General features: G+C 50.8%; 1 protein-coding gene across 1 annotated transcript in view; it reads right to left on the bottom strand.

The window, feature by feature from the left end:
- Window positions 1-12,060: 12,060 nt before the first annotated feature.
- PDXP (pyridoxal phosphatase) overlaps window positions 12,061-14,619 on the bottom strand; it is a 3,013-nt gene continuing 454 nt past the window's right edge. The window contains exons 2-3 of the mRNA XM_057386525.1: window positions 14,077-14,619; window positions 12,061-13,823 (exon numbers count right to left, since the gene is read on the bottom strand). Coding sequence (XP_057242508.1) covers window positions 13,498-13,823; window positions 14,077-14,619 — 869 coding nt within the window. The 3' untranslated portion in view covers window positions 12,061-13,497. The remainder of the gene's footprint in view (window positions 13,824-14,076) is intronic.

Here is a 14,619-nt window from a genome sequence, read left to right as displayed (position 1 = left end):
AGCACTCCACCAACACCCAAGCTGGGCTTTGCCAGCCTGCAGCACTTGGGAAGGGCTGACCTTTGGTGCTCAGCCCAGTYCAAGTGTCAACTGTCCATACCTCATGCAAAAGACAGGATCCACATTGGGCCTCTCCTTGGCTCCCTCCTACAGATCCCGAGCTGGTGAGGTGGTAACACAGGTCATTTTGTCAGGAGCACAAACTCACACACCACCAGCACTGGCAGCACAGATATACTCTCCCTCTCTTTTGCCCTGTGCTCCTGGGCAGGAACTCCTTGGGCTCCTCAGCCTTTCCCAAACAAAGGTCCATGCCATTTTTCCAGAAGAAAGCCAAGGACCAGCTCATGTCCCAGTAGACCTGGGTGGCTTGTGGGCAGGAAGGGCAGGAGGTGTGCTGATGCACTTAGCAACAAAATAAACAACATGGCTTTGTTCTACAGGATTGCAGTCCTGCTCTTGTTGTGATGGATGTGGAGGCTGAGCACTGACAAACGCCTGACTTTTGCTAAAGGGGTAAATCTTGACATGCCAACTGACTGTCTGGCCTGTGCTTGGRTGGAGGGCTTTCCTGGGGAACAGTTTTGAGGATTTTTTGAAGCATTTTTATCCCGTGGGTGGCTGRTTGAGAGATGTTTTGATAAAGAGTAGGATCACAAATTGAGCAAGGCGTTGATTAGATGTAATATCAGTTTCTGATTCAGCTCATAACAGCAGGAACCTGGGGGAAGAGGGATGGACGTTCACTTGCAGCATCCACGTGCCAGTGCTTTGGTGGCAAGTGCTGCTTGCTTGAGCGTGAAGCCTGCTCTTCTCACCCAGCACAGAAGGTAACAGAAGGTCCATCAGCCAGCCAGGCATTTTTGGATATGCCCTCCCTTCCCCATAGGCAGCCAGTCTGTGAGGCATATCCATGCTGTCTATTCAGCCCACAACAGGTTCACCAGATACACAGTGAAGCCAAAGGCCACCGTACCATCTAAAATTTCCTTGTATGGGGTGGATGATCTTCAAAAACCCTGCCTATCTGAGAGGCACTGGCCTCCAGGCCCTCAGGCATTTGCTCCAGAAGCAGGCAACAGCTGGTATTCATTTTTTCCATTCCCACTGAAGCAAACAGGGAAAACCAGGGAGGTTCTCCTGGTCTCTGCACTGGCTGTACTTAGTCAGGCAGGTTCAATTTGTAAGATAATCCACCTCCTCCCATTCAAAAGGAAGATGGGGAGATGAGAGTAGTCCCCYGTTCAAGCTCATAATAAGGAGGTAACCTTATAGGGAAAGCTCTGTCTCTATAGGGTCTGCTGTTGTGTAACCTTGCCCTGAGCAGGACAGGACCTTGGCAGGACCTAGCCCTAAGCCAAGGTCTGGGCAAGGCATCCCCCATACCAGGCAGGGTGAGCATCCTCTACTTGTTTCACTCTGCTGGGAGTTCCTGGCAGGAGCAATCCAAGGGCCACTGCTGGATGCAGATACTGAGTTGGAGCAATGTGAACTTAGTACTGGGCAGCCCCAAAATAAAGCCACTTCTTTAGAGCTCAGTTTTGGTACCCCATGAAGTGCCTGCCAGCCTAGGGGCATACGGAGAGGTCCAGAAATGAGGGTCTCCCTCCACAGCCCTTGGTGAATGCCAAGCTTCTGTCTGTTCAGGATAAGAACTGTTGGGGAGAGAAGTCTCCCTGGGCAAGCACGCATGAGCCGTGACTTTATTGGAGAGAAATGAGCAGGGGGCAAAAGCCCTGGCCCTTTAAAAATGCACCCCTTCTTAACAATAGCACTGTCAGCAAGGACTTGTGCTGTTTGACAGAGCTCCCCATGGCTCTTGGGGACTTATCTAAACCCGAAAAAGATGCAGGGAGACATGCCATTCTGACAGTCCTTCCCGCCTGGAAAACAAAGGCATTTGTCTCTCTTTGTGGTGYTCTGTTTATTAGGGGGAAAGGGAAGGAAAAACAGCAGAGAGCAGGGCCTCACCCCAYGTGGTGCTTTATTCATCTGCCCTGGGGGTGTGAGCTCAGCTTTGTGGATAGGGGATGTTTTACCTGCTGAGCAAGTCCATGAGGACCTGTGCCCACGAGCAGGGATGAGCGGTGGAGGGAAAGCAGTGTCTGGGAGAAGGACCCATCAGGTCTGATTTGGTCAGGCTGCTAAGGGACAGCCCTACAAATGGACAGAACTGCTTCTCCAGACATGAAGGTTTTGGTCTGATGAGAGTGGTCAAAAATTCAGCCTGTGAAAATCAGCCAAGGCACTCAGTCTTCTCAACCTGGCAACCTACCCACTTGGCACAGGTGCCCACCCCACTTTCCCTGGGGGCTAGGCCCCTTCTCATAATAGTCCAGCCAGTCTCTTGGCTYTGATGCCACAGAGCAAACAGGGTTCTGTTTCCCCCTCTCCTCCTCCTCCTGCTGTGCTGACAGCCATGGTGGGATGACTGCTTGCCATGCTCAACACTACCAGCTGGTGGGCAAACTTGCTCTACAGGTAAAACCTTCCCTCCCTGGGAAGTTTCTCTCTGCACTTTACGAGTGCTTACCTCTGAGCCAAGGATGCCTCCTTGGCAGCTCTGGGAATGGGTCCGGCTGGGTGCGGAGTGCTGTTTTTCTCTGGGATTTTATTACTTTGTTTCTCAGGGTGTCTCAGTTGGCCTTCCTTCAAGCTCCCCATTGCTTCATCAGTATCCACTCTTTTCCTTCCACCAGCCCTGCATAGATCCCATGCATGGCAGAGGAACCACAGGCAGCAGCTGGCACCTTCCAGAAACCTCTCTGGCCAAAGCACTGCTGAGCCTTGCTACAAGCTTTGTGTAGACTGAGCCATTCAACATCCTTGTGATGTGCCCAGTGAGCTGGGGATGAGACAGGGTTCATGCAGGACCTCTGCTGCTGCTGCATTCCCATCTCCTGATCCCTGACTCTGCTAAGAGCAGCCTTGAAGGAGAAAACCCAACCCCTCCACATACATACCCATCCTTGGGGATCACAGCGTTGCTGCAGTTTGGTCTGGGCTGCCTCAAAAATGCTGGGCTCAACCTCTTGAAAGCATGCATTGTGAGTGAAGAGCATGACTGACCAAAGCAGCTGTGCTGCTGCTACTTGAGGAACACTCTCAAGGACTGATCCTGGATGCTGACCAGCTCCTCATCAAATTGCTATGAAACTGTACAATTTGCTTTCCCACTGCAGAAAGGTTAGGCTGTGCCTAGCATGTGGGTGCATCTTAACTCAGTTGATTACTGATGGTTTTACTCCTCAGAGTGAAATTGAGATGCTGGGGTCTACACTGCTATTCCCAAACACAAGTGGRAATATATTTGGCCATGCTGCGAGCTGACCATCCCTTTTTCAGGCAGGAGGGTAACTGTTGGTTCAGAGTGATACTCTCCATCAGGAAACTGGGCACTTTCTGAGAAAGGCAGGCCCTTGGCAAGTAATGTGCCAGGAACATTCTCTGGGCAGGGGGGTGAGAGCTGCTGGCAGTGGGATGGTTGAATTTGCTGGGCAGGTGCTCTCCCTTTTTCAGAAGAGACTCACACATAGTTCAGAAAAGTTTGCTTCCTTTGGGTTTTTTTTGGCGTGGCACAGGTCTGCCAAAGGCAGAATGACATCCCTATGTGTATGCAGGGCCTCCCTCTGTACTCAGTGCCCAAGGGAGGGTGGCTCAGCCCAGCCATGCAGAACTCCACAACTGTGCCAGGGTACAGGTACCTGCAGTGAGCAGGAATAGGTGAATCTCAAGGGAAGCCAGAAAGTAGGATGTGTATTACATTTCACAGCTGAGCTTCTACATTTTTTTGACTTTCTGCGGTGTTTCTAAAGACCGTATACTCTTTGGTCCCCCCAAGAGGCTGAAGCATGAAATGCACTTTTGTTGCACTTTTGAAGCATGAAATGTTTTTGTTTCCTACTTCCCTTTTTAATGCAATGTTTTTCAGTCTCCTGGGTTGTGTGCACATGATTCTGGAAACATCATGACATCTGCTAAAGAGAATCATCCAGCACTGTCACAACACGGGTCAGATCTCAGCAGCACCAGCAGAGCTGATGGGAATGCAGGCTTAAGCATGTAGCACAAGAGTCAGAGCTGGCCTGGTCATGGGGAGAGAGGATGGTGGGTGAGCAAACAGTGCATCAGGATGAGAACAGGGATCCTGAGACTTCTCAAGGCAACTCCTCCCTGGAGGATTACCATACAGCTCTGGTTCCCCCACGCCATAACCCACCAAAGCAGGTTTGACTGTATATTTTGCAGAGTGCTGGCACACCAGCTGTTATCACAGTAAAACTGGGTACCTGGACGAAAAACCCACACCACAAGTAGCTCTCCTGGCTCCCACTGCTGGTGGCATCTCGATGCCACCCTGGCTGCAGGTGGACCCGGTCCCTGTCCTCCTCCACCGACAACCAAGACAAGCACTGACAAGCCCCCGCTCCCCAGCAAGGCTTTGCCCAGCTGGCAGGTTTCAGCTCTGTCTGGTAAAGAGCAATGAGTTCCCTCTCTGCATTGCACCACGATGCCAAGCCCAGCTTCACTGTTGGCTGTGCCTGTGGGACTTCTGACCACAGCCCTGGCTCTCCCAGGGCTGGGATGGCTGGGCATGCCATGGTGGCAACCTCACTCATGTRGTGGCTGCCCTGCTCTGGCTGAGTGTCTGTGGCCTCCTCCTGTTGAAACATCAACGCTTGAGGGCAAACCTACTGGGCACCAGTGAATGAGTTGGGATGAAGATGAAGGCTGCCATTACAATGTCAAGGTTGCATTCGTGCAGCCTCCCAGCATTCTGCACAGTCCCAGGTGTTCTCCTTCCCCCTGCCTGACCAGCCCTGTGTAGCTGCACAGGAGAAGTAGCATTGCCTGGCTGTTCTGTGCAATCTGGCTGCTCACCCAGCCTGAATCAGTAACTGCCCTCCATATGAGTCTGGAAATGGGCACATGTGTTTGGGATTGCTGTACTCCTCAGAAGGGATTGCAGATGGCTGTGGATGGCCATTTCTCCCATTCCACCRCTCCAGACTTCAGGTCTGATTCATAGAGATTTAAGCACCTGAAACTGCTGCTAATGGGTTTGCAGCAGTGTCTGAACGGATTGCATCCTTCTTTGCTTTGACTTGGAAAGGCAAAAACAATGTGCCACCATTCTGGAAAATAATAGTTTGAGACCCTTGTAGTGGTGCAGCTGACGGAGTAATGAGCAAAGCAGAAAGCAGGGTATCTGGTGTTCATCAGGAGTGGGTGAAGAGTACTGCATAAGACAGCATTTAAAGGATGGATAGTGTGCAAACTGGAAAACATACATCTATAGTAATTAAACTATAGAGCACTGGTGGAGGGCATGGTCCCCTGCATGCATGACAGAAAATGCCTGGCACAGAAGGAGCTGATTAAGCATGCACAAAAGAGAGCTGTGACTTGGATGCAGATTGCAGGGCTGTTGGCCACATTGTGTGCCATTTGCTCTCCATGACAAAGCCCTATGCTTGCCAGAAACCAAGCTCTCCTGAGCAGAGATGCTTGCGTGACCAAGTCGCTGCTGACTAGAGCAGTGGGGCGAAATAAGAATGAGCTGTGATGAGAAACAGCTCTTGAGCAGGGAGCTGCAGCTGCAGGGTGGCTGGCTGCACCCAGGGAGCCAGTGGTAGTTAGGGCCCTGCAGTGTCAACAATGTCTAGCAAAAGAAGCTGATACCCGAAGTACAGCCAAAATTGTCTGCGGCTGTAAATCCAGCTTTTCGGCTCTTGGGAAGGGGTCTTGTTGAACAACTCAGAGGAATGCAATATCTGAATGTACAAAGGCACAGGATTTCACATTCTTCTCCCACCCAGTAGCCMTTTATCAACTCACTCTTCTGTGAGCTCGCTCACATCAGCTGGGATGGCACCCACACCATTCCGTTTTGCTCTCCAGCCATCAGCTGTTCACCCCTGCCYGGCAAGCCTCCTCTCTAGTCGTGAAAGCATTCCTGCTGCTGAGCATCAGATTGATGGGAAATAACTGCGGTTTTTGCAGCACCAGCTTGAGTTGGGTTTACAAATCTGTGGAGAAACTGATGTGAAACCTCCCACTCCTTCCCTTGTACTGAGACAGGCAGACAGACAGTAGGCTCCGACAACAGCGAAAGTAAGGTCTTGCTGGAAAGCAATTTCAGCTGCACTTCTTTCTAACCAGTTGTACTTCTGTCTCGTACCAAACCCAGCATCAAACCATCTAGGTATTATCCAGCTGTATGCTAAAGGACAGGGTAACAACTTGTCTTGGTGGGTTGGATGGTGGCAGGGATGCACAGCTCACACCCTGTTATACAAGGAACAGTCAGACAGTGGAGCCCCTGGTAGCTGTTACAGAAAGGTAAAAGGAAAGAGAACATTTGATGTGAATATTATGAAAAGAAAGAAAAATCTGGTGTCAATTAACTCCAGCCAGCATAATGAGAAAAAGATACAGGAGCCTCCTACTTCTAGATTTATTTTCAGCCTAAAGAACAATAGTCCAGGGGATGAGTCCTAGACTGATGCCTTACTAGGGTTGTCTAGTTATTGCATCTGGCATAGCATCCAAGTTCAAGAGACAAGGAGCACATAAGGATGATCCTTTGAAGGACACTGCCAGGAAAAGAGGAGAAAATAGGGATGTTACACAGGATGCCTCCATGTCCTGAGCTTGGAGACTTGCTACTAGAAGAAGTCCCAGGGTAATTCACGTCCTCCTTTCCCAGCAGTTGTATCTCTTTCTAAGTCACTACAGGAATCAGGCAGGTCTTCCTGATGCTCTCTGTGTCCTATTGCTGGACATGCTGTCCTGGAAAACTTGTAACACACCCAAAGGAGTAATGACAGAGATTTTAATTGCATCAGCAAGCAGTACCATGGGGTCTGCCTCAGATCCCGCGACTTAAAGGGTGTGCCAGCCAGGACTATGTGCTACTTGCAAKGACCAGCCACCCCCATCCCTGGATTGACCTGAGGATCAGATATGCTCCTCTAGGAAGGACAGTTCTGATGCTGCTGGGTCATCAGCAAGTGACAAGTGACCAAGAGGAAGACTATTTCTGTAGAAAGTTCTCCTGAGAATCTTTAATGTCAGGCTGCCCCAACACATAACTGACAAGAAAGTAGCTCAAAAACCTGAACCAACAGGTAGATTTCCAGCAACATTGGCTTGAGGGCATTCAGACTTGCTTGCGGACAAACAGGAGTCAAACACTATGTGGGATTGCTCAATGGCATAGGTCCTTTCAGCCCTGAAATTGTTGTGGGAAGGCAGCTAATGAGACTGTGATGAATTGCAAGGCAGTGAGCATCATGAAACTCAACCTAAACACAGCCTACACTCTCCACTGGAGGAGTATGGCCACCCTGTCTCATGAGATGTGTCAGTCTCCTGGTAACCAAGGCTGTGGCAGGCACATGGTCCTCTAGTCATACTGGAGKGCTGAACAGCAGCATATTGCCCTTCTTCACACCTCCACCCCCAGCCTTGGCAAGTGCACACATAGGGATCAGCACTGACTGCTCTGTGCCACTCTCAGGCTCTGCCCAAACCCAGCTGAATCAACAGCCTTCAAACACTAGGCCAGAGAAGGATATTAAGTCAGGAACACCTGTTTCATGAAGGGCACCTTGCCAGGGCCACAATCATGTTGTCCCAGCAGGTGGGAAATCTCCAATCTACAGCCCACAAAGACTCAACTTCCTCTGGCTTCCACGCTGCAGGGATAAACTAACTTGCACATAGGCAGCCGTAGCATGACAGCAGAGCGCACCTGAAGGAAACAGAAACACGGATCTGAGTTGGTTCAGCTTGCTTGAAACAGGTCAAGTATGGAAGCAATTCCTGACATAAATTTTACCCAGGTACCACTTTCTGTCTAGCTTCTGTGGAACCCAGGCTAGAGGTTCAGCAAGGGCAGAAAGGCTGGCACATGACTTTTGGGTGACCTGATGGACAACTGTGTCCATTTAAAGGAGAGATTTCYCTCACCCACAATGCATGAAGAGAACATCTCAGTGCTCAGCAATATCCTACACAGACTGGAAACTGCTAGTTGCTGGACCTGCACATCTAGCATGGTAAATCATGGGGCAGAACAACCTGGACCGCCACAGGCAGCTGCCCTGTGATCTGGGAATGATTCTGGCACCATGTCTCCCTTATCTCCATGCTGGAGGCTKACAGAGCTGACAGTGCTTTGCTGCAGTGGTGTGCTGAAGCCACAAAGATCAGTACAACTCTAAAAGCGGAGGGAGTCCTTAGCAGTTTTTAACTGCCCTCAGCAAGTTCAGCTGTTCAGTATCTCCCAGGGAGTATAAGGAGCACCAAAACAGCTTGTCTGCCAGGGGCACTTCCAACACATTATCCAGGCTCAATTCCCAGGCAGAGTCCAACAACACAGCAGTTCCTAGATGTGCATAGCCATGCAATTCTCCTGGATTGCCTGGTGAGTTTTCTGGGGTCAGAGTCCATAGAGCAAATGAGGCAGCAGTAAGGAAGGAAGGAAAAGGGGATAATGATAGAGGGATGGCAAAGAGAAACCTGAAAACCCACATTATGGTGTGGAGGGGACAATGTCTTGAGTGAAGAGTGAGGAGAAAGAAGCTGTGCTGCAGAGGAGGGACTTCTACCCATACTGCTTCTATAGGAAGAGCCAATGCTGGCTGGCTCACCAGGGCAGGTAGTAACAGGCTGCTGCTCCTCACCTTCTCCTCCTCTTCCCTGCTCCAGCTGCTGCGGGACAGGGTGGCGCCAGAGGTGCTTGCCTTGGCAAAGGGGGACTCTCACATCATGCTGGGCGAGTATCGGGTGAGTTCCTAAGATCATGATCCTGTCTTGGCTCTGGAGGCACTTTCCCATGCAAAAAAAAACCCTCTGTCCTGCCAGCCTCAACACCTTCCAAATTCTCCAAGTTCTATTACCATGTCATGTGGCTGAACATTAAGAACTTCCCAGCCAGGATGATCTCTAGTTCCTCATGTTAAAGGTGTCTACTCACCAATTAATATCTTTGGGCCCATTTATTGTCTTCCTGAAGTGTCAGTCACTTGACCAACTTGACAATCTTCCACAATGAAATGGCTGGCTTAGTTGATGAGACTAAAGCAGTGGATATATACCATGATTTCAGTAAGGCCTTTGGCATTGTCTCCCACAAAATCCCCCTAGAGAAGCTAATGGATGAGGCTGGATGAGGATACAATGAAGTGGACCAGAAACTATGTGAACATCTGGGCCAAAAAAAACCTGATCAGTAGCATAAAGTCTAGGCGGAGCTAGTAATTAGGGGTGTCCCCCAGGGGTCAATACTGCATCTTCCTTAGTGAACTGTATGATGAGGCAGAATGTACCCTCAGCAAGTTTGGGAGGAGAAGCTGACACACCAGGTGGTCTTATCCAGAGGGACCTTGACAGGCTGGAGAAATGGGCTAGCAGGAACCTCATGAAGTTCAATGAGAAGTGCAAAGTCCTGCACCTGGGAAAGAATAACCTCAGACATCAGCAAATATTGGGGATAACCCAGCCAGAAAGCCGCATGACAGAAAAGGACCTAGGGTCGTCTTGGACACTAAGTTGAACATGAATCAGCAATGYGCCTTTGCAGCAGGAACACTAGCGGTATCCGGGTTACATTAGGAGAAATATTTCCAGCAGATCAAGGGAGGTGATCCTTCCCCTCTCCTCTCCTCAGTGCGAGTGAGGCTACACCTGCAGTGCTGGGTCCAGTCTGGGCTCCATAGTACAAGAGGCATATTGGAGAGAGTCCAGGGAAGGGGCATGAAGATGACTAAAGGACTGAAGCTTTGCCCAGAGCATGCAATACTCAGCAGGTTGCAGCTGACATCATCCAGCCAGCAGGTTGCCACAGTAACTGCACTTAGGGATGAAGGATAGTTTTCTGGTGTAATGGAATGACTGCCACCTATCTGGGTGTTGTCTCTGTTGCACGGCTGGAAAGGGCAATGCAGTTTTCTGAGGATGAGAAAATAAAGACCTTTTCCTACACTACACCAAGTGGGGCTTCCCATCTRCTCCACCCTCCTATGTGCTGCCACAGCTCTACACCGATGGCCCTGTCCTCCCTGGCAACTGTGCTGCTTCCCTAAACACTCARCCCTAGAAGAAAAGCTGCATTAGACAAGAAGAAATCAGCTGACTTAGGCAAGAACCTTTGCTTTTTTCAGTTTCAACAGCAGGTGTTATCTGTAGCCCTACCAGACTTATCCCAGAGGGAATCAAGGCCTGAACCCCACGAGGATCACAGATCCCTTATTGTCAGCGACTGAATGGATGTCTGACAGGCTTGGATGGAGAACTCATCACCCCCAGGAATGCTCCCAGTCTGGTAGTTTCCTAACAAGATCTGTTCACACGCATATTCATTACATTCAGGAGTGATGGCAACGACAGTGGGGGGAAGCCACACAAACCCAAAGACTTGATGGACCTCTGCASTGCTACTCCATCCCTGTTAAAAGCAGGAGCCGCTGCCTGGAGATTTACAGGACAGAAGTCACCCCCACCTGATACCTTCACTTACATTATGAACCAAGGGAAGGACAGGTAAACCTATTCCACTTCTGCTTCATAGCRAAGCTCTCATGGAGAGATGTACCAGATGAAAAGAAGCTACATGTTCACAAGAGATAGGGATTAGTAATTCACCTCTATTGAACTCTATTTTCAGCAGCAGCCACATGAAAAAAAAACCTACTCTACAGGCTCACCTTCTGGAATCCAAAGGACAAACTCCAAAGTATCTTTGGAGACTGCTCAAACACAGGGTAGAACATCTGACCAACTAATGGATTTCCTCTGTTTCCAGTGTACCAGTCCAGGAGACCACAGCCTCCAGCATCCCATCTGCTATGGAAGAACTGGAAAGAACAGAGCAAACAAGTGTCCACCCTCAAAGCACCAAARGAAAAAGGGGGCATGTCCTGGGGATGTTCTCACTGTGCACAGTCTTCTCTGTACACCTATACGCAACCAACTCAGCCTGGGAAATTTGCAGCCATACTGAGCATTCCCAGCTGTGGCCCCAAGTCACAACAACAGCGCTTCAAATTTCAGCCTGATACAAGAACTGAGAGCTCTGAAAAATAAATCAGGGTCTGGGTGTCTCTAGATATTGCTACATTGGCAGTCTCTGGGTATCTCTAGATTGGAAACCCAAGTTAGCAGACACCTAAGGTCTCAGTCTTGCTCTACTTGGTGATGCAAGTGTTTGTCAAATGCTGATTAAAGGACTACCAATCCTCTGGAAGCCTAATAGGAGACAGGACAGACAAAAAGAGAAAAATGGGCATATACAAAGGAGACCGATTAAGACAACGGGCTGTCTTCAGAAAGCTCTTTGGATCTCCTTTTTTTTTCTTTTTTTTTTTTAAGATTGTTTCCTAGGTTATTTCAGATAGAAAAAAACAAAGAAGAAAAAGGCACTCAGCACCTGGAACTATCCTAGGGACAATAAGTTGCATTCAGTTCTCCCATGTGACCTGACACTGCATGACCTTACACTGAGGACAGTTATTGAATGTTAAACAGCTGATCTCACAAGCAGGAGATGTGATGCTTGGTTGCCATCAACAGCAGTTAAAGGGGTCTGACAAAAGGAAGGACTGGCTCCTGTACAAGGAACAGAGGCAAATTACATTTGAGTTATTTCCAACTTTTCTTACCCAATCTGTTTTCTCCCTCCGAGCTGGGACCACAGCCAAACCCAGAGCATGACAAGATATGGTCTGGTAAAAGTAACCTGAAGGGTATGGTGACAGTCACCTCCCTGTCACAAAGCTTAGCATGGTCAAGAAGAATCACAGCAAAACCTTTCCTGGGCCRTTCTCAGCCTCCTGCAAGCTCTGTACAGATGACAGAGATAGCACCTCACCCCTATCCTAGCAGGGTCATATGGATCATTGGGGTCCACCTGGCTAGCAGAGGGGCAGCCTTCAGGTGCAGCTCAAGAAGTCACCTTTCCCCAGCAAATCCCTCATGCTGTGAAATGCAAAGGCAGCTGGCAAGGATTGCATCACTCACTGCTCTGAGTGACCTGGCTGGACCCTGAGCTCTATGCCACAGCACTGACAGCCACCTCTACGCTCCACCCCGGTTCTGAGGCACCAGCGACACAGCAGCAAACAACAGCCCTAAGACACTGCCCACCAGACCATCCACCTGTCTTGTCTACCCAGCAGCATCCCCTTGAGTGAGGAAAGGTCTTGCCATGTCCTCACCTTTGAGGGCTCAAAGATACCTACGGCAGTTTCATCTTCATGGGACTGTAAATGAAAAAAGGAGGTAATTTCCAGCCTATGCTCACACTTTATTGTATACAGAGACACAGTGAGTGTAAAAAAATCAAAATGGGACATGGACAGTAAGGGATACCCAAAGGCACTGCCTTCTGTCCCCTTGGTGCAACCAGTCAGCATAATCTATACAAATAATAGAATATTTAAACAATAAATAAGTTTGTTAAATTAGTTCAAGAAATTAAAAAAAAACGTAGAAAGACAAAGAAGCAAGGAATGATTTTGAGGACTGTGACACATTCACAGCAGTGACAACACCATCACCATCTTACCTGCACACCAGCAGCTGGAGCACAGACCCCCATCAGCCCTTTTCTCTCACTGTACTATGACAATATTCAACTGAGAAGGGGGAACCAGAGACAGTCATACAATTCACTAGTGCTGTGTTGTCTAGGAGCCCTCTGTCCTTCACAAGCCCCTTCAGAAAGGGTGCTTGAGAACAAGGTACAACTGCAAACACACTGTGCAGAGTCACAGCTTGTCTGCTTGGCACAGAAAAAAACCCCTCAAACTAGTCTCTTCTGCCCTTCAGATGGACACCAGCACAATTATTAGCTGAGCTGGGGCAGGGAGCACATGGGGAAAACATCTCTAAGGAATGGGGGAGAGAAGAGATGAGGCAATGCTCTCTTTCACTTGTGGGAGGCAGGGATGCTCTCATTCATCATTCCAGAACTCTGGCACACTCCTTTCATTTGTCCTGACACTGACAGAGACCAGGTGGGTGACAATGTCAGCCAGTCCCCTGGCAAGGAGGGGGTTACCACAAGGGCTGCAGGATGCAGCTCGGAAGTCAAAAGTTACAAGTCAAAGGACAGMAGTAAAAGGCCACCACTGCTTATCCGAGGGAAAAATAATACTAAAACAGCCAGTCCCTAATCCCTGCAGGGGGAGAGGCCACAAAGACACTGATTTGACCTCCCTGGGCAGTCTCAAGGCCTCCAGCTCCCTCCCAAAGACACTGGCAGCTAGCAATGAAGGAGAGGACATGTCCATCATGGATAGCTCTCASCAAAAAGGAGACAACTTGAAACCTGTCTCCTCTTGCCAATCCCCTTCTCATTTTTCCCCCAAAGAAGGATGCTGGAATGTGAAGAAACCACATCTGAGGGAATAGGGCAGTGAGAGAGAAATGGGAACAGATGGAGATCTGAGATGGGGAACCTGACCCCTCTGCCCTCACATGTACAAACTGTTACTCATCAAGGCCTGGTATCAAATCTGCAATACTGTCCACATAGTAATTGGGCACCAGATCCTTGGCAGCAGCGTTGTCACTAGCCATGTAGGCCTGCGCCTCTTCCAGGCGGGAAACGCCTGTCAGGGTGAGAATGGTGGCAAGGCCACAGTTCTTGCCGAAGAGGATATCTGTCTCCAGACGGTCTCCCACCATGAGGGTGCGGGACGGGTCGACACCAAAACGCTCCACGATGCAATCAAACATGTACGTGTTGGGTTTCCCCACCACCAGCGCCTTGCGGCCCGAAGCAGTTTCCACTGCGGCTGTGAGGCTGCCAGTCCCTGCAGGGAGGGAAGGAGGAGGAAGAGAAGTAGCCGCGGGAAGCTCAGCACCCCGGGTCCCGCCAGAGGATAGGCAAGCGGGATGCTGCCAGTACTGCTTCGGGAGCTAGCAGGGACGTGTCAGGGCATCCCTGCTCGCCCTGCCGCTCAGGGAACATCCTCTCCCGCACCTGGGACAGCGAACCCCACCAGAGGCCACCCCCGCCACCAGCCCCTTCCCCCCGGGCCGGCGCGGCACGGGGTGCGGGCTCACCAGGAGTGCGCTGGCCGTCGCTGAGCGGGTGCCAGGGGTCGGGGTCGGTGGCCACCAGCAGGCACTGCGGGTCGCGCAGGTAGCCACAGGCCTGCGCCAGCTTGGCGAAGGTGAACTGGTCGTCGTAGCCCACCAAGACGGCGCGCACCGGCTCGCCGGGTGCCGGCTCACCCTCTCCCGCCAAGCGCAGCCCGGCGTCGCGCACCTCGCCGCGCAGCCCCTCGCCGCCCAGCACGAAGACGCGGCCGGCCCCGCTCCCGTTCCCGCCGCCGCCGAGGAGGCGCTGGCGGAGGAAGAGCGCGGAGCAGAGCGCGGAGCTGAAGACGTGCTCGGCGCGCACGCCGCGGAAGCCGAGACGGCTGAAGCGCCGCTCCAGCTCGGCCACCGAGCGGCGGCTGTTATTGCTGACGAAAAGGGCGGCCTTGCCGCTGCGCCTCAGCCGCTCCAGCAGCTCGGGGGCACCGGGCACGGCGCGCTCGCCCGCCCACAGGACGCCGTCGCAGTCGAAAAGCAGCCCTTGCGCTGGGCCCAGCACCTCCCGCA

The sequence above is a fragment of the Malurus melanocephalus genome, unplaced genomic scaffold (assembly GCF_030028575.1).
Source record: "Malurus melanocephalus ecotype Western Australia unplaced genomic scaffold, MMel_1.1 scaffold_17, whole genome shotgun sequence".
Lineage (NCBI taxonomy): Eukaryota > Metazoa > Chordata > Aves > Passeriformes > Maluridae > Malurus > Malurus melanocephalus.
Note: the sequence above shows the minus strand (reverse complement) of the source record. Positions and strands in the feature narration are given on the sequence as shown.